At 33.8% G+C, this 21,628-nt stretch overlaps 1 protein-coding gene across 1 annotated transcript; it reads left to right on the top strand.

The window, feature by feature from the left end:
• The first annotated feature begins 1,420 nt into the window (after positions 1-1,420).
• On the top strand, positions 1,421-3,652 carry LOC143628601 (myb-related protein 306-like). The gene is made up of 3 exons (XM_077098149.1): positions 1,421-2,176; positions 2,302-2,431; positions 2,550-3,652. Exons 1-3 carry the CDS (start codon positions 2,044-2,046, stop codon positions 3,277-3,279), a joined length of 993 nt encoding a protein of 330 aa, XP_076954264.1. The 5' UTR covers positions 1,421-2,043; the 3' UTR covers positions 3,280-3,652.
• Positions 3,653-21,628: the final 17,976 nt, after the last annotated feature.

Genomic DNA, 21,628 nt, shown 5'->3' on the forward strand with positions numbered 1-21,628 from the left:
TGGAATGTTGATTCGAATCCACACTCGATTCGAATTGAGATTCGAATAGACTCAACTTGTATTTTGGGAAAGTTCAGAAACAACGTTCCTGTCACCTTTTCAAACAACCCTTTTTCATGTATATCATTACTTTTAAGTACAACTTTGTGGATCTACACAAAACCCAAAATATTCACTTGTTCAAACACAAAATCTTGAAGATTAAACCCAAAATGATTCTTGTACTTTAAACACAAACTTTTGAAGATTTGTAGATTGAACACACTTTTACTTGAACTTTTTGAAGACTTTTCTTGAACTTATGAACCCGTAACCCACTAAATATCTTGAAAATCCGTCTTTCTTCTCAAACAAGACCAAAATCCAAGGTTGTGACCCAAGATCTACAACTAGTAGAGCCCGAAAGCTCTTATACCATTTGTAGGTCCCTTGATCGGATCTTACAACACACTAACTATTACTAGTTATCTTGGATCAACCTCTACACTAGTTGGCGGAAACAACTAGTTAGGACCGAGACCTTGGATCTTGTTTGGTGGTTTGTTATTGCCGTGAACAAAGTGAGAGAAAGAGAGAGTTTGAGAGTTTGTTTTGCCAAAAGTTGTTTGTGTATAAGTCACACACACAATATATAGTGTGTGTGATCTCATGCACACTATTCATAAATAAAGGCCTAATGGGCTCCAAAGTACATAGGCCTAATACCCAAACTACAAAGATATTGTTTAACAAACATACATAAACATAAACGAAACAAATTACAAATACGAAAGAATTAAACATAAAATGGCCCAACACTAGGTTAGGTTTTCCGCATACTTACTCTTCCATGGGTTTCTTTATGTCACATAATTCTTATTGACGTATACCGTATTGTGTTATCAATACGTATGATGTGCATTGACTTTCTATTAGACATTACACTTTAAGCTGTAAAAATAACTGATTGACTCTCACATTGTATTGAGAACAAAGGCTTTGGCTACCTATGAATATATATGATGCATTCTGGTGCATATATTTGAAAAGCTTTGTTCACTAAAGTGTTCAACAACAACTACTGGCATCACACTAAGGTTATGGAGGTTATTAAATTATCCATTTTCTTATGGGTTAAGACCCAAACAAATTCTAATAACCTATCTTATTGTTTTGTTGGTGTAGTAACGTTTCTTTTTATTTTCACGCTCTGAAGGACATTTGTATCCGTTTTTTTTACTTGTTTTAGTGTTTTGGTAGTTTATTTTCTTATAATATATTTCATCATCAGTTGAAACATGTTATTATAAATTATTTTATAAAATTGTTGAACAACAGGTTTAAGTCAGTCTTAAATTGTTACATCTTTTTAACAACTAGAGACTTGAATTCTTACTCCTTTAAAATCAAAATCTTATTTAGTACCTTGGTATTACTAAGCCAGAATCCTTTGCTACATACATTTAATTACTTGGCAAACCAAACTAAACCACTCAAAACAAAATAATAGACAATCAAAGAAACCTAGACTTCTAGATCAGGTAAAAACGTGTTTTTCAACTTTAAGAGAAAATAATTATAAAGTAAAAACGTGTTATTGGGGTAAAAAAAGTCGTAAAAAGTCAAAATAACATTTATTAGGGTTTTTATTGCAGACTCCCAAAAAACAAACACACATTGAATGCAGAACGCGGTTTTAGAGAGATGGTGATGATGACGATAAATAGCAAAACACAAAGCAACAGGTGAGAGAAAGCAAGTAGGGTTGGGCTGACTTTAGTTTTAAGCTTCTGTTACCCTCTGTGTATGCTGTACCAGCATGCATGAGCTTTGAGTAAATGCACTCCTTGGCTCTTCGCTGTCACCCTACCCCACTCCACCCCTTTTGACTCTTTTAAGTCAGCTTCTCACTCCACCAGTCTTTCTTGCTTTCAATTCTTATGCATCCATAACCTCACCCCTTTTCAGTTCCCAACAAAACACAGTACCTAGATCTACTTTAGCTTCTTCATATATACATATATAGCTTCAAGATCATCAACAAGTCATCTTAATTTTCAAGAAATGGGAAGACCACCATGTTGTGATAAACTTGGTGTCAAGAAAGGTCCATGGACCCCTGAAGAAGATATCATGCTAGTTTCTTATGTTCAGCAACATGGCCCTGGTAACTGGCGTCAAGTCCCTACTAACACTGGTATGTGTATTATAACATATGTGTGTCAAAACTTGTGAATAAATAGGCTAAAAGTTTCTAGTTTGGGATGAAAAAGTTTTTTAACATATGATCTATACTAAACTTTATGTTTGTGTTGAATTAAGGACTGAGAAGATGCAGCAAGAGTTGTAGGTTAAGATGGACAAATTATCTTAGGCCGGGAATCAGAAGGGGAGATTTCACTGATGAGGAGGAGAAAATGATCATTCAGCTTCAAGCCCTTCTTGGCAACAAGTAAGTTTTTTTTAGTAGTGAGTAATATTTGATGTTCAAAAATATTTTTTTCACAAAATATACAAGACATAAAAAGTTTCCAAGAATCATGGGAAGTTGTGTTTTTCTGTGGTTGTAGATGGGCTGCAATTGCTTCATATCTTCCCGAAAGAACGGATAACGACATCAAGAACTACTGGAACACGCATTTGAAAAAGAAACTCAAAAAACTAGAAATGGGTTCCGAAGAACTCGATCCAATTCACAAAAAGAAAGATCGATTCTCGTCTTCAACGACTTCATCCTCTTCTTCACACTGTATCTCCAGAGGCCAGTGGGAGAAGAGGCTTCAAACCGATATTCATCTGGCGAAACAAGCTCTGAATGATGCTTTAACTGTCGATGATCATAAGCCTATTTTAGTACCTCAAACTATAAAATCCCCCACACAAACGCCTGTTTACCCTTCTAGCACTGATAACATTGCCAAATTGCTCAAAGGGTTTATCAAAAACACACCCAACAATAACAAAACATGTTCAAATGCAAGCGCGCGTGAGTCGAGTGATGAATGGAACGCTCTGAGCAGCGAAAGCAAGACTTCTTCTGGAACTGATTTGTCTGAAGCGTTTGAAACCCTTTTCGGGTTTGGTCGATCCTTTGGATCTCCTAACAGTTCTGATTTTGCACAATCCAACACATCTCCAGAGGGAAGTGTCTTCCAAGGGGAAAGCAAGGAGGGGCTGCAATTTATGATGTTTGAGAATTGGTTGCTTGATGAAACAACTGAGGGTGTGGTTAATCAGGGAAAAGATCAAGATTTACCTAACTTTTCCTTTGATGAAAACAATGATTTTTTTGATAATTGATATGCTCTTAGAAGGTTTTAATTTGAAACTTCATTCATAGGTTATTTTTATCAATCTTGTGTTCCTTTGTATTTTTTTGGGGCTTAAGTTAATTATTTGACTAGAGAGATGTAGAACTCGATCAATATGTATAATGTTGTCATAAGAATGTAAAAGGATTACCATTGGTGATCTAATTACGCATGTGACGGAGGATGTTGACTTTATAAAAATTTCTTGTAGAGAATTAAATGTACGTGTTAGATGGACTCAAATGTCATAGAATCAGTCGATTTAAAGCTGTATACCTTTCTTCAAAAACATATACAGTATACTTAATAAATACACATCACTGTCTGTGATCTTTAGTTAAGATTTTTTAATGTGACCTTTTGGTACATATGTAGCTTTGCTAATTGATCTTTGTCTAGACTGAATTCTAAAATACCTATGTTATGAATTCAAATGTTTTTTTTTGTATATTACAAAAAGTTTTTTAGAATTTAAGGCGGAAATGATACGTAAAGTACTAAAATTTTGTTCATGAGTTCTATGTGGCAGGATGAGATTAAGTTTAATTGCCCTTAGGTAGTTTGGTCCATATAATGGGCACTTTTATAATTAATGTATATATGAATTAATACAATACACTTAATATGTAATTCAAGAGTTAGCAGACTTGTATATAAAACAATTTAATAAATAAGTAACAGGGCTTGAAAAGGGTACCTAAATACATCTTGATGGTCGAAAATTTAGCAGACTTGTGACGGAGGATGTTGACTTTATAAAAATTTCTTGTAGAGAATTAAATGTACGTGTTAGATGGACTCAAATGTCATAGAATCAGTCGATTTAAAGCTGTATACCTTTCTTCAAAAACATATACAGTATACTTAATAAATACACATCACTGTCTGTGATCTTTAGTTAAGATTTTTTAATGTGACCTTTTGGTACATATGTAGCTTTGCTAATTGATCTTTGTCTAGACTGAATTCTAAAATACCTATGTTATGAATTCAAATGTTTTTTTTTGTATATTACAAAAAGTTTTTTAGAATTTAAGGCGGAAATGATACGTAAAGTACTAAAATTTTGTTCATGAGTTCTATGTGGCAGGATGAGATTAAGTTTAATTGCCCTTAGGTAGTTTGGTCCATATAATGGGCACTTTTATAATTAATGTATATATGAATTAATACAATACACTTAATATGTAATTCAAGAGTTAGCAGACTTGTATATAAAACAATTTAATAAATAAGTAACAGGGCTTGAAAAGGGTACCTAAATACATCTTGATGGTCGAAAATTTTGGCACATACATTGGCTCACTTTAGTAAATAATGATCATCAACAATATCTAAGTTGGAGTTCTAAGAAAAATATATACTTGCTCGTTTCTGTACTGATGCAAGATATTGTGCCTTAGGACTTACTGTTGTAGTCGATGCGTTAAGTTACTTTAGTTCTTCATGAGTTGTATACATATAGATACAACTTCCTGTGTCTTCTTGCATCGTGGTGTGATAATATTGGTGGCAACTTAGTTGGCCGTCAATATATTATTCCGATAACGAACAAAACACATTGAGTTTGACCGACATGCATGATTTTAGCTCAACTGTCAGTCTGTCTCTACGACATACAATAAGTTCCTATTATACAGATTGTTGATCTCTTGATGAAATGGTTTTCTCACTTTGTCACTTAATTAAGGTTCAAGCTACATGTTCATGCTCAAAGTGTAGCTTGAATGGCCATATTTTAAGGTTTAATTTTCACATTTATATTTTGGTTCAGAAACATCACAAAATTAATACAAAATATCTTAGTATCTTACTCGTTTTAGAACCATTTCTCCTTGATCTAAGGTAAGTGTTTTATAGGTTTGTTTATATGAATTATTGTCTTTAAAGGCATCCACTAGTTTAAAAGATCTAATAACCATATTGAAGTTTTAGCATACACTTTATAAAATTTCGTTGGGTTTCCGATAGCTAGAATTGCTAGAATTCGTAATCATAAATACTGCGTTATGTGATAAATAATCACATGTTTACAGTGATCTTACACGAAAGTTATTATAAACTTGAAGTTATTTTATTAGTGGTCAATAGGGGTGTTAATCGGGTCAACCCAATCGGGTTTCAGGTTAATCGGGTCGGGTTAGTCAGGTTTTCCTTAAAAATTATCTAACCCGCAACCCGACCCTATTAAGGTTCGGGTTAGTCGGGTTCGGGTTATTTGGGTTTCGGGTTAGTCAGGTCGGGTTAGTCGGGTTAATCGGGTTAACCATGTTACTTTATAATTTTAAGTTGTTTTCCGTGTTTGTAACTTATAGGTTGCGAAATTTCTCATTCCACTCGATTTTCAAATTATTTTACAAGTATTTGTCTTATAAATCATATATAGACCTGTAAACGAATCGAATCGACATGAATAAAGGCATGTCCGTGTTCATTCGTTTTACTTTTAACAAACACGACACTTAATCGAACAAATAAATGTGTTCATGTTCGTTAGTTAAAAACTAAACATGTTCTTGTTCGTGTATTTAAAATTTCAACGAATAGTTCACAACCATAATTAAACAAAGATAAATGAACATGAAGGAACATATATGTACATACATTCACGAACACAAATATACATAAACAAACATAAATAAACGCATTTAAATAAACACAAACAAACAAATATAAAACATATTATAGTGATATAATTTCTAAATGCAAATAATATTTAATAGTTTTATATTAATATGCAAATAAACATGAATGAACTTAAATGAACGATTATAAACGAACGTTCACCATTTCATTATTGTATTTAAAGTTAAGTATCACCACTAATCGGGTTATTCGGGTTAACCCGAAACCCGACTTTTTTTCCAAAAATAAGCCCGAACCCGATCCTATTAATAATTCGGGTTATTTGGGTTAACCCGAATAACCCGATTAATACTTTTGACCCTATTTAACCTTACCCGAATTAGCTTATTCGGGTTTGGTCGGGTCGGGTTAATCGGGTTCAGGTATTTTGAACACTCCTAGTGGTCACATAAGCGCTATTGATATATTGCCATTGCAATTATGTCATAATACCATATATGTTATCGAATAATCATCAAAAAGTTTGTTATTTTTCTTGAAAAAACAGTTATACTAGAAGCCTCAAATTCCGGTTTCTTTTGCTTTAAAGTGGAATAATTTGGTTAAAAAATATTAATATTCTAGTTTGAAATATTCTAGTTTGAAAGACGGAGACGGATAGAATCTCTTCTTTTTTTTTCACTCTTTTTCAAAAGAAATATTGACATGGGCTCGTTTTTTAAGACTGTGTGGCAATTTTGAGAAGACTAGCGACCATCTTCTTGCCACTTTGCTACCTTAGTGTAATTGGTGCAATTTACCTACCTTAGTGTAATTGGTGCAATTTACTAAAAAATACTTGGGTTATCGTATAAAAGGTAGTGTACGAGATCATTCTTTCTGCTTATTTTGGTGTATTTGAAAGATAGAGAGTTAAGGAATGAGGTCATTTTTGAAAACAAATCAGCTTGCTTGATCACCAAGACTTATAGTGCATCAAATCGTAACTTCCCTTTGATTCAAAAACTGATCTTCCTTCAAAAATATTGTACGGAATGATTGGTGTGATTTTAATTAATTTATAATTTAGTTTTGTTAATTTGATTTCTAGCATCTTGCTAGCTTAATTAGTGCTAATAAAATTTGCTATTTTAGAATATGTGTATATATATATAGTGGTCAATGATTAGTTCTTACCGATTTTTGTTTTTAGACTATGGGATATACATTCATGTCTCCTAACTTCACGTAGGCATCACCTAATTTACCCATTTTTACACCATCTCATCTAAAAATGGTTTAACACTGCTAATTAGCCCCCTTAGTTTAATTTATAATCTCTTATAGTATTGTGTGTGAGTATTGAAGATTTTATGCCCGTTAATACTTTATATCAACTTGTCTACAAGGCCCCTTAACCCACGAAGAGAGTGATGTCCCACTCGTTTGCCTTTTTTGAAATCAGCTTTAACATCTTATACGAGGTTAAAGTATATCCCAGGACCTTAGTTTTGTGATTCTCGTCACCTTTCAATGCTCATAAAAATTATAGTACTTCCTTTCGAATGCGTCTAAAATGGGGATTTCGAAAGGGAAACTACAAAATATTATACATCTAAAATGAAATTGGAAATAAAAGTACTCGGAAAATTAGATTGCAAAATAACACGTTAAATGAATAGAAGTGGGAAAAACACATGAAGCAATTTAATATGCACGAGAAAGATAACAGGCACACATGTATTAAATAACTTTTGAGTTTCCATTTCTCTTTTTTGTTTTTTTTTTTAAAATTTTTATAAGCAAATGGGAAACGGAAAGGACAAGGGTCATGAAGAAATATGTGGGCAGAAAAGATGGAATTGAATGGGCCTTCAAAACCTGCTACTTCGGTCTTTATTGCATGCATGTGAAAGTGTTTTCATATTTATAGCTATTGTAATATCAATATTAATTAAGAAATATTAAGTTTGATACTTTTATTGTAATTATGTGAAAAGTTATTTCATATTAAGTAAATTTTAATTTTTTAAATATTTTGTAGTTATATTATGCATCTGTCTCTTATTTAATAAGGTTATTTTATTATTTATATTTTTTTAACGGTCAATAAAGACCGGTTATTCAAGTATACCCATTGGTAAAACTTTAAAGGTCACAAATAAATCCACTTTTGATTAGTGTTGAAACAACTATAGGTGTTTTTCTGATGATCGATAATTAAAACTTCTAGGCCTGAAATAATGTTTTTGACTATTATATATAGGGGATGTTTCAGGAGAGAAATGATATTACTGCAAGAAATACGAGAAATTAATATGAGTCACTAGTATTATTTTTTGTTTTAAAAGTTTAAAGATAAATTAAGAAAGTATAAATTCATTATCTCTTCAATTAATATAACTAATATACCATAATAATTATCTATTCAACTAATATAACTTATCAAATTATTATAATTAAAAAATATTAAGAATTCATTTATTTTTATAACTTATTTTTTTTCTCTTTAATTTTTATCCTACCTAACTACAATTTATTCATACGTTAAAATTTCTTTCTATCCAAAACCAATTTCTTACAACTCAATATATTAATATCCATCAACACGTAGTTACATTGTGATAAATAATATAAAAAAATATTTTACACGTGTTTGCATTAAATATCAACAAATAAAAGATACAACCTACACCAAACACATATAGCTTACACTTGATCTAAGAATAAAAAAAACATATAACCTACACACAAAATTCATTATCAATAAAATACACATGCACACGAAAACATATAACATACACACACGAAAATTTTATCCTACACAAATATAATTTATTAATACATTAAAATTTCTTTCTATTTAAAACCAATTTCTTTAAACTCAACTTATCAATATCCATCAACATGTAGTTACATTTTGATGAATAATACAAAAAACTATCTTACACATGTTTGCATTAAATGTGAAATATACAAATTACACAAAAACATATAACCCACACTTGTTCTAAAAATAAGAAAACATATAACCTACACACGATAAACAAATAACCTACACACGTGTAGGATATGTGTATCTTTGTGTAGTTTATATAATTGTTGATGTTGAATTAAATATGTAAGTCGTATGTTTTTTTTGTATTTTCTCAAAACAAGTTTAGGTTATATAATTTTATGTATGTTGTATATTTATTTTTTATATATAATAGACACATTTGTATGACATTTTTTTTATTATTTAAGACAATAGTTTTTCTAGATATATCAATTTAAAAAAATATATTATGTTTTAATATTTATTGTTAAAAATTACGCTTTGATATATGCTAATAAATTAAATTGGAAGAATTTTTTTTAATATAAAGAACTAGTATTATATGACTAAATTGTATTTTTGTTGGATAAAATGAAGAGGATGTAAATAAATTATAAAACTAAATTATTGTTTTTATCTTTTTATCTGTTATAGTTAAATTAGGTAGAGATATTAATTAGATAGAGATTTATTATGGTTATATTAGTTGTATTAATTGAAAAAAGAGAGTGTATTTATTATTGTATTTACATCTTTTTCATTTATGTTTAAGCTTTTATAACTTAAAATAAAACTATTGGCTTATATTCATTTCTCTCCTAAACTTAAACCATTATATATATATATATATATATATATATATATATATATATATATATATATATTAACTGTTAGCCGCTCATAAATGTGAAGTGAAACCAACATTATCTAATTAGTATAAAAGAAGAGTTTGGTGCTACAAAGTTGCCTCATTTTATTTTAGTATATGTATAAATGGTTTTGTAGTGTAGCACATGCATTGGTGTTGGCTAGGTGGTTATGTTGGTAAAGGTAATTGTTGTTGCCGGCTACAACCTGGGTTCGAAACCCTTGTACTGCGAAATAATTGTTTTATTTTTTTTTAATTGTGTTACTTATGTTTGTGTGTATTTCATATCTATACAACTTACTTTTAAAACCAAAAATTAAAAGAAAGGTATTGGTATTTAATTTGTTTAGACCGGATAGTTGTGTTGTTAAGTGAAACTGACCGAGTTGGTATATAATCATCGCATTTTATTTTAGTATCGATACAGTAACAAAAACTGACAGGATACCAATTTTGTTTTTATTTCTGTGTTTGTTTTTTAGTTTCGATATCGTAACAAAGGTGATGGAGACTGACCAAATTTATGTAGACTCATCACCTCAACGCTCGGGTTTTACCAAAGTCCGAGCTTTGCTGACCGACGCAACCTTATCGGTCCACCTCATATTTTTAATTGTTTTTGTTTTAGTCCTGATGTCATAATGCACATAACCAAAACTGACCGAATTCGTATCGACTTACCGCCTCAAAGTCAGGAACGCCCGAGTTTTATCAACCTTTCCGACGCAACGCACCGGGTAAAACACTAGTTTTTAATAATTAACAAAGTGGCTTATGTTTAATAAACGTATCATTTTTAAGTATAGAAGTTGAAAGAATATGGTAATTTATTTATACATTTTATTTTAATTGTTATAAATAACTCATCTAGTTATATATAAAATACATTATACGGTTCTCGCAATTTCACATAATATACACGTCTAGAATTATGTATAAATGTATTATACGCTTCTCACAATTCTATACTTCTAACATTTAATTACATTTTCTTCTCAAAGTATTTTTTCAGGCCGGTTCTAGGGCAGTGCAACCCGTGCAGTGGCACGAGGCCCAAATGCTTAGAGGGCTCAAATATTATTTTCTAACTTATAAAATATATAAGACCCAAGTTCAATTTTGATTAATAAAGAGGAAAACCTAGACACCACACTCACTTAAGTTATAAATAATAACTCATTCGAAACTTAGTGGATTATTAATAGATCATAACATAACTTCTGTCCAATTGATATAAATAGACCAGCTATTTTTTTTTCATTTAACTTCTGTTAAGAGTTACTATTGGAAATAACTCCATATGGATTAATTCTCGAAAATCCGGCAACCTTGTACGCGATTTTTAAAAGTTTGAATAAATTAACTTGACAATGGATTTATAAAGCCAAATCAAAAATGTAATATTGGTTACATAACATCAATAACTAAAACTTTTAATATTTTTGTTTTTGTCTAGAAATCACGTCTCTCATTCTCAAATACAAATATCTCTTTAGTGCCAAAAAATTTGTAAAAAGTAGCTAGAGGGGGGAAAAAGCAAAGGCCGACAAAGGCCGCGCATACACAACGTTTTTTATTTGCTTGTCAAAACTACCTCCAAGCATTCGTATTGTGATTTTTTTATATATATAACTGGTGAGTTTATATTATAAGGAGGCCTAAACTTTATCTTGCACGAGGCCTAAATTTTTTTAGTTTTTCTAGGGACGGCCCTGTATTTTTTTTTTGTAGTGGAGTAAATATAGTTGTTTCTCGTAATTGTATCTTTCTAAAAGTAGATAATAAATATAGTTGTGTATAGCTAGTGAGAAACATTAATGCATCAATTTTATTCAACTATGATACTTCAGCATGAATATATATATTTTTTTATATACTTGATAAAAGAGAAATGAGAGCTAATTTATTTTATATAATGTGTTTGAACAACCTTGAACTTAATTTGAGAATAAGCTTTGTCTACATTAAAATATTTCAGCATCCCTCTAGATGCAGTCTATTTGATGCATAAAAATGTCGGATCCGCACAATGAGTCATAAAGTTATTATACCATCTCTTATTCCATGTTTGTAGTAATCTGGAGCTTATTTTGATCTCTTGTTATGGACATACAGTTGCAATGCCCTGAATTCCCGATTTACGGTGTTTAGTTTAGGATACAATTAGGATAGACATGAGCCTTATGTGATTAAACAGGAAGACCGGTTGAATTTAAGATTGGATATAGGGTTTTGTTGAAAGTTTAATTGTGGAAAGGCAACATTCAATTTCAAAAACGGGGAAAATTTAGTCCAAAACTCATTGTACCATACATAATGGTAGCTCGCGTGGGTGAATCTGTCGAAGTATATATATATACAATTAGGAGGCTCACTGATCGGTGTATTTTAGGTACTCATATTACATATTAATAATTTATTAAATGCATCGATATCATTATTAAATATAATATTTTGAGTTATTATTATATTGTATATGTTTGTAAACAAGCTAAATCGAGATATAAAAGTTCAAAGTTGACACCACTTTTCTTTTTTTCTTTTATATAGTAGTATGTGTAATCTTGATTAGGAAGTTATATTTAAGCTAAATTAAGATCTTGTGGAATTGCATGATTTGCATCAAATGCAATTAGGCGTGTACACGGACCGGACCGGACCGGACGAGAGCATGTCCGTGTCCGTCCGTTAAGCTTTTGACGGACAAACGGACGGTTCACGAACACTCTACCGAACGAAAATTCATGTCCGAGTCCGTCCATTAAGAAATTGAGTTTGTCCGTGTCCGTCCATGTCCGTCCGTTAATATATTAAACGGACGTTAACGGTCACTAATGAACATTAATGGACAAACGAACATGCGAACATTAATGGATAACGAACACTTATGGACAAATATAAACGGTTACATATTAATACCAAACCTAAATCTAAACAACTTCACATACAAATTTGTAATTACGCCATATAACATCCAAATATACTTAACACTTAATATATTAACATAAAGTGAATCACTATTAATATAAGAGAGATCAAACATGTGTAGTAAAATAAAAGTGTTATTAATAACACTAGTACTTCCACAATTAAATTACAATACTGGATAGATCTAAACATTAGCGATGCCGGATGGACATTACCGGACGTAATCGGACGAATGTTACCGGACGTTCACGAACACTATCGAACGGACTTGGCCTTTGTCCGTGTTCGTCCGTTAAGCTTACCGAACGAAATTTTTGTGTCCATGTCCGTTTCGTTTATTAAATGGACGAACATAAACCAACTTTTTGTCGAACGGACGCCCAGACGTCCGCCGGACGTCCGGTTCGCTTACGGCCCTAAATGCAATAAAGGGGTATCGATGGGTTTCGACAAGAAAAGGTTTGGGCTGCAACTATATGAAGTGGATTGAAGTTAAGCCCATCAAAATAATATACAGAGGTGTACACTAATAATTTTTATGCTATATGTTTAAACACAAGCCGTACGTTTCCCATTTTATTTTGTTAGTGTTACTGTGTTAATATTTAGTAATATAATATATGGTGTACACTAATAATTTTAATTTTATTATGCCAAGAAATATATTTATATACACATATAGCATAAAATATAAAAAAATAATATAATTAAATCATACAGTCCTGTCCGGTTCGGTTTTATACGGTTGGTTTTCGATACAAACCGTAAACCAAACTGTTTGATACGGTATAAAATTTTCAAAACCGGCCGACCAAAAGTTATGAAAAAACCAATCGTGAAACCGAACCGATGACCATTTTGGACGGTTTCATGTTTCCAACCGAACCATAATTGGAGGACTTGGAGGAGGTTCTGACACAGGGATCTGGGAACGAGCTAGAGAACAAGCTCGTCTCCACAAAAGAGTTTGTTTCTCGCTTGATTGTTTGCTCATTTACTTAAAATGTTTGTTATTTAATTTTAATGAAGAATTTTATAGTGATAATATTTATTTTCATTGCTATTATGATTGGCTAATTGCTTTCGTAATCACCTCTGGGTTGATAGTTCGAATAAAGCTAAGCATTTGTCTTTGTTTAAATTTGATTGTTGGATGTTTTTAATATTGTTTTGAAGACAATTATTGTTTGGTTAATTTAATTGACTTTTTTTTTGTATTTCAAATGTCTGCCTTTTATAATTTGGATTTGGTTTTTTTTCATCGTGAGCAGTTTAGTTACTAAGGGGGATATTTAGCATCTGTGAATGGGTGATTAGAATGTACGATTTAAAATAATAAAAACATGTTCTTAATTATTTTATTAACTAAACTATTTACAAAACCATGTCGATGTGGTTTCCAATTAATTAACTTAGTTTTCTTGAAGTTTTGAACTAGAAATTCAGAAGGGGGGGGGGGGGTTGCGTTTACTTTAAATTGAATTGTAATCCGTAATCAAGCTTCCTGCTTTGCAATTATTATTTTTATTTAATCAATCAACTTCAAATTCAACTTGACATCGACTATCCACTTACATTAGTTAATTTTAGTATAAATAATCAACTAGATTGTGTAATAGTGACCACATGCTCCTCGTAGATACAATACCTTACTTTCTCTAGCTATCTGGTTTAATTAAGTTTTTGCATGAGTAAAACGATGGTCATCGCTCATGTGCCACTTATTGATATGGAGAGTGATGAAACATGGTTGCATTGAAGAACTTGTTACTATACTTAGCTGGAAAGAGAATTGGTAACAAAATAAAGTTGTTAAAAAAGTGTCTGTGCGATGGAAACATTGGAAAGGCTCTAAGGCCACTTGAGAATCGGAAGATGAGGTGATGAGGCTATTACCCCCAGTCATTCTCTATACAAGAGGAATCGAGGACTAATCCTAATGTAAGGAAGGTTGGGGGGGGGGGGGGGGGTAGTAACGCTCCAAATTCCCTATTTGCTTCTCCCTCTGGCTATAAGTGTAACACCCTGATAAACAATATGACAAAGAATAAGTCAACATCTATACAAAAGAAAACAAAAGGTCCCAGGCTCCAAGCATAATGATATGATGGAAGGAAACTCACAAGATCACACCTGAATATTCTAAGATGGCGACATGTAGAGGTCCCCACCCTACCATGATTAAAATAGTATTAGCATAGATGCAATAGGTTTCATATAAATATGTCGTTGTTTATGAAACCAAGCATTATAATATTATCTCAACTTACGCCTTTTACTGTATGTTTTTTAAATACTCAATAGCTTTTGCATATTGACATTCAATCTTATAATCATTTATGTAGAAAAATAGGGAGGAGGTGAATATTTTTTATTTGATTTTAATTCAATGTTAGTATGCTAATGACTTTGTTAAACTCTTTCACAACTTATAAAATAAACACAAATAAGTTTAAGAGTTTAAGGGTTAAAGATGACACAACTGAATTTATAGAGGTTCAAGTGAATGTTAACTAATTCATCCTACGCCCTATCCATGTTCCATAGATCAAGAATTTTCTTCACTGGTACGTCTTCTCCCTAAATGACAGATATCACTGATACAAACGTACATCTCACTCCTTAAAAGAAGTGATCACCTTCTTCACCTTCTTTACAGCTTCTTAATCTCACTGTGTCAAGATAGTGAGTCTTCACCTAATCACCAATTAACTCTATATCAAAATAGTGCTCCTAGCCCTATACAAAACAACACTATATCAAGATAGTGTGTTACCCCTCTCAAATCGTCAATAAAATGATTAAATCTCACTTGTCATAACATTAGAACAACCTCTAGTGTTGACCTGTCAAATTACAAGTACGATGGTAAGTTGGTAGCTTTGAAAAGCTCTTCTATTTTGCTTTACTTGATAATTGAAGCTTTACTAGACTTGAATAATGGAAAAGATTTAAGCTTTAAGTGTATTTGTAAACGTTGTAGACCAACAAAGTGAAGACTTAGTTTGAACTGATAAACAATCTAACAAAGAATAAGACAACATCTACACTTGAAGAAAACAAAGGGTCCTAGCATAACGACATGATAGAAGGGGACTCACAATATCACATTTGAATATTTTAAGATAGCGGTATGAAAAGGTTCTCACCATGGGACCATGATCAAAATAGTATTAGTATAGATGTAATAGATTTCATATAAATATGTAGTTGTTTATGTAACAAATCAATATAATAATATCTCAACTTACGCCTTTCATTGTGTGTTTTTTAAAATACTTAATAGTTTGTGTAGAAAATTAGAAAAACGTTGTGTGTGTGTGTGGTGGGGGGTGGGGGTTGAATAGTTTTTCTTTGATTTTAATCTAATTTTAGTTTATTAATAACTTTGTTAAACACTTTTCACAACTTATTAAATAAACACAAATAAGTAAAGTGTTTAAGGGTTAGAGATGAAACAACTGAATTTATATAGGTTCAAGTGAATGTTAACTAATTCACACTACGTCCTCTCTCTGATCCATTGATCGAAAGTTTTCTTCACTAGTCATCTCTCTAAACGGTTGAGATTACCAATACAAACGTCTCACTCTTAAAAGGAAGTGATCACGTGTCACACCCCAATCTACGGCGGAAATGCCGGGGCGTGAACTGATTGCTCACAACTCTCAAGGTTACATAATGCATTATTATAAATTTCAATATCTATATAATAAATTCAGATAAAACAACTATTTAATACAATATCCAAACAAAAATAATAGTGCATCAAACAAACACGAACCATAAAACAATTGTCTCATTAAAAATCTCTAGCTTTATTCCTTAAGTGATCTTCCAAACTTGAACTACTTCACATCACACGATAACCTTCATATGCGTTGAAAATAAAGTAGTTTTGTCAACACAAGGTTGAGTGAGCAACACACCAGTTTAATGCACATATAATATATAAATATAAATAGTGCAACAAGTCTGTAAGTCCCGAATCTGGATCACTACAGTATGATATCAACAAACACACACCAAATAGGCGGAATCTAGTTAACGTGGTGATTCAAGAACAATGATGATCACAATGAATGTTTGGAAATATTAAAAGATGAACACGATGTAATATGGTTTCAATGCATACGATTCTATTATCAATAAATCGTCGGATACATAAACCACTTAGCTAAAAAATAATATGCTCTCTAGAATTATGGTATCTCTCAAAGTGCTCAACAACCTCTAACCCTAAAATGTTTAAACATTAACTATTTATAGGGTTACCATAAAAGGCCCAAAGGCCAAGCCCAAATAAGCTTAAACTAGCCTAACCGAAATCCCTAGGGATTTCGCCCGAAATCCTTAGGGATTTCGGTATTACACTATCACAACCATAATGCAATTATCAACTCATCCTCGTTTATTTAACTTCAGTCTTGATCATGTCGTGGTCTTTTGATATACGTCAGTCTAACCAAATCGTGACCCAACAGAAAGCTATTATTATAACAGAACTCGATAAGCGGTAGATGAACATCTCAATTGCCTCCAAAATCAAGGACATAAGAACGGAGAATATCTTCTAGAGTTTGAATCGTTCGCTCGGATTGACCGTCAGATTGCGGAGGATAAGCAGTACTAAGATCCAATCGAGTACCCAAACCAGATTGAAGTGACTTCCAAAAGTGAGAAGCAAAACGACCATAACGATCGGATATAATACATAACAGAGTTCCATGATGACAAACAATCTTTTCAACGTAAACACGCGCCAACTGATCAACAGAATACGTCTCTTTGATGGAAATAAAATGAGCAGACTGGGCTAGACGATCAGTGATCACCCAAATACTATCATGTTGCTTACGGGTAAAAGGAAGCTTAGTGATAAAATCCATAGCAATACTTTCCCATTTCCACTTGGGGACGGGAGGTTGCTCGAGTAAACCAAAAGGTCGATGATGTTTGGCTTTCACTTTGGAACACGTGAGGCATTTAGAAACATACAAGGCGATATATTTCTTCATTCCGGGCCACCAATAGACAGAACGAAGGTTAGCGTACATCTTATCCGCACCGGGATGTATGAAATATCGTGACTTGTGAGCTTCCTCCATAATAACTGTGCGAAGATCATCACGATTGGGGATCCATAAGCGGTTCATAAAATAAAGCAGACCATTGGGTTTAGTTTCAAGTTGGGTTTCAGCACCACGCGACATCTCGTCATATATATTGCCTTCGATGACGGAATTCATGTTGAGCGTCGAGAACGCGCTTTTAGAGATCATTTTGTACAAGAACACAAGTAAGAAGTATATATTTGAGTGGCTTCTTACGACTGAGAGCGTCGGCCACGACATTCTCCTTTCCAGGATGATAGTGAATTTCGCATTCGTAGTCGCTAAGAAACTTGGCCCATCGACGTTGTCTCATATTGAGTTCTTTTTGGTCAAAAATGTGTTGGAGACTCTTGTGATCAATAAAAACCACACACTTCAAAAATGTCTCGAAGCGTAAGCGATATCCTTGTCTCGTTGCATGAGAACGCAACCAAGACCTTGGTTAGAAGGGTCACAAAAAACGATAAAATCTTCATTTCCTTCGGGAAGAGCAAGTATAGGAGCATTGAAAAGCATGTCCTTAAGGGTTTGAAAGGCTTCTTCTTCCTTTGACCCCCACACAAAGGTCTTACCTTTGTGTGTTAAAGCGCTGAGGGGCAATGCGATCTTCGAAAAGTTTTGAATAAAACGACGGTAATAACCCGCCAAACCGAGAAAGGATCGAACTTCGATGGGAGAAGTAGGCGGCTTCCAATTCTTAATAGCTTCAATATTTGCGGGATCAACATGAATACCCTTGTCGATGACAATATGGCCCAAAAGCTGAACTTCTTTCAACCAAAACTCGCACTTAGAGAACTTGGCGTACAATTACTCCTTTTGAAGCAGATCAAGGATGGCATGGAGATGATTCTTGTGGTTGCTCTCGGATTTCGAATAGATCAAGTATTCATCAATGAAAACAATAACGAACTTGTCCAAATGAGGTTTACACACACGGTTCATGAGGTCCATAAAAACCGTGGGTGCGTTAGTTAACCCAAAAGGCATAAGACAAAACTTGTAATGCCCATACAGAGTATGAAAAACGGTCTTGGGGATGTCTTCTTCACTAACTCGGAGTTGATGATAACCCGAACGGAGATCGATCTTCAAGAAGCATGCGGCTCCTTGAAGTTGATCGAAAAGATCGTCGATTTGAGGGAGCAGATAACGATTCTTAACAGTAAGCTTGTTGAGTTCACAGTAATCGATGCACATGCGTAATAAACCATCTTTCTTCTTAACGAATAGCACATGTGAGCCCCAAGGAAAAGAACTCGGGAGAATAAAACCCTTGTCCGAAAGTTCTTAGAGTTAGCTCGAGCGTTCTTGCATTTCGTAGGGTGCAAGATGGTAAGGGGATTTAGCTACGGGGTTAGCTCCGGGTATAAGATCAATTCGGAATTTAACTTGACGAACCGGAGGAAGAGCAGTGACATCATGGGGAAAACATCGGGAAAATTGCATACTACCGAGATATCGGATAATTTCTTTTCTTCCCGCTCTTTCTCCACTAAGAGAGCTAGGAAAGCGACACATTTCTTGCGTAAATAACGTTGAGCTTGAAAGCACGACATAAGATTAAGCTTAGACGTTTAAGTATCACCGAAAACCTTAAGAATATGACCATTCTCGAGAGGTATACGAATTAACTTTTCGTAACATACAACTTCCACACGATTAAAGGTTAACCAATCCATCCCTACGATAACATCAAAACTACCCATTTGCATCGGAATGAGGTCAATAGAAACTCGACTTTGTTAAGAACTACGACGCAATCCCTAACTACAGAATCGATAATAATAGAATTCTCGTCGGCTACTTCTATGGTAAAAGGCTTAGACAACTTATCCCGAGGCTTATCAATAATATACACAAAATCCAAAGATATAAAACTCTTATCGGCGCCCATATCAAACAAAATCGAAGCATAATGATTATCAATGAGAAACGTACCATTCACCACATCGTTAGAACTCTGAGCTTGATTCACATTCATCATAAATGCACGACCATTGGACCCTTGAGGGGTTTGAGCAACTTGGTTGAAAGGAGGAGCTTGAATAGCAGGGGCTTGGGTTGATGGAAAAGCCATAAGCTGAGGCTCAGGAGGAGCATGGGTTTGAGGTGAATAAGCTTGAGGTTGATAGGTTTGCATTTGATAGGCTTGAGCAGTGTAGTATGGTGAGGGGTACACTTGGGCTTGCGGTGGATGGGTTACATAGTGAGGTGCAAGCATAACATGGGCTTGGTTAGAATGGGTGAGTAATGGGCAAGCGCTACGGAGATGGTTAGGGTCTCCGAAATGGTAGCAAGATTGGGTATTAGGAACACTGGGCTGAGCATGGTTAGCAGCAGGTCTAGCAGTAGGAGGTGCAGACCCGGTTTGGACGGCTTGAGAGCCAGGCGGTGCACGACAAGAGTTAACAAAGTGGCTGTAATGGTTGCATTGAGTGCACAAACGGCAACGGGATTGGGCAGGATGGTGACGGTTACACATGTCACAAAGGGGATGAGGACCAAAATACGTCGTCTTGTTTTGGGCATTAGGGTCATTGGGGGCTTGGTTGTTGGGTTGGTTGACGGAGTAGTTTTTGTGGTTGGGCTTACGTTTTTTGTTGTTCTTGTTGAAGCGGTTATTGTTGTAGGCAGGCTTGGTTTCAACTTTGGCATCGGCGGAGGAGTCAGTTTTAGCCTTGTCGGGAGTAGGCTTGGAATCCTTGCAAGACAAGGTTCCATCCCGAACATGACTATCGGTGAGAGAGGCAGCTAGGTCCATCGCTTCACCAGTGGTTAACGGGTCACGACTTACCATGGCATCACGAAAGTTGATTGGAAAGCCACGAATGTACTTATGGATTCCACGAGTCTAGCGGGTTACCAAGTGGGGCACAATACGGCTAAGCTCGCGAAAACGGTTAGACTAGGTGGAGTTATCCCTACCAATTTGCTTAAGCTCCCAAATTTCAGTCTCCAATCTCTGCAGTTCGTGTTCCAGGCAAAATTCTTTTTTCATCGCCTCTTTAAGTTCCTCCCAAGGCATGGACACGACCAAGTCAGACCCTTGGTCATTTTTCAGGGCATTCCACCAGATGAAAGCTCGACTCTCGAATCGGCTAGAGGCGAACTTGGTCCGTTTGGCATTCGGACATTCGTAGTGGATGAAGATGTTTTCCATTTCCTCGAACCATTAAAGCAAAGCGGTGACATTTTCCTCACCACGAAACGATGGGGTTTGGTGCTTAAAAAGTTATGGAAATCATGGTTATTTGGTGCGGTCGAGGTGGCTGAACCGTTGGAGTTAAGGCTTTATATCTGTGTGACTATCGTGGGCATTGCAGCAGTGAATTCTTTTGTGATCCTAGAAGCCAAGCGGCGATCATGTGAACCAGATGAACGTTGGTGACGACGGTGGTTTCTGAGTGACGACATTCTATGGGAAAAATAAGAGTAAAGATTTATGAGTTGAGGGATCATATGTGTAAATATTCATGAGTTGACGCAACTAATGAGGTTAATGTGAGATAACTAGAATGAGGAGACGGGGTTAGTTAAAAGTATTAAGTTTCTGTTAAGTTAGCTTCACAAAAATCTAACGAAATGCATCTGGGGACGTTGGCCTCCCATGAGCTTTCCATGGAAATTTGAATGGCCCAACAATAATTAACGAACAAAACAACTGAGTTGACGATAAAGCCTAATTAGGAACAAAGAGAAGTATGGATACGCTAAGTAAATGTACAAGATCGATTATGAAAACTCGATAACCATAATTATTAAGTTAATATTATATCCCTTTAATATAATAATATATTTCAATATTTATTATATAAATTTATTAGTTTGGTTTTTATATAGGTAAACACATCTTAAAAATATTATTGTTAGTTTTATAAATATATATATATATATATATATATATATATATATATCAAAATATTAGTTTTTATGTTAATATCTATATATACACGAACAAAAACGTGAGAAAACAAGTATTATAAAGTCGGTTTTCAATAAAAGAGTTTTAATTAATTAATTAATTATTATTATTAATATAATT

Source organism: Bidens hawaiensis, unplaced genomic scaffold, assembly GCF_021521415.1.
Source record: "Bidens hawaiensis isolate Kalapana, Puna unplaced genomic scaffold, B.hawaiensis_p1.1 tig00005028_1, whole genome shotgun sequence".
In the NCBI taxonomy this organism is placed as follows: Eukaryota; Viridiplantae; Streptophyta; class Magnoliopsida; order Asterales; family Asteraceae; genus Bidens; species Bidens hawaiensis.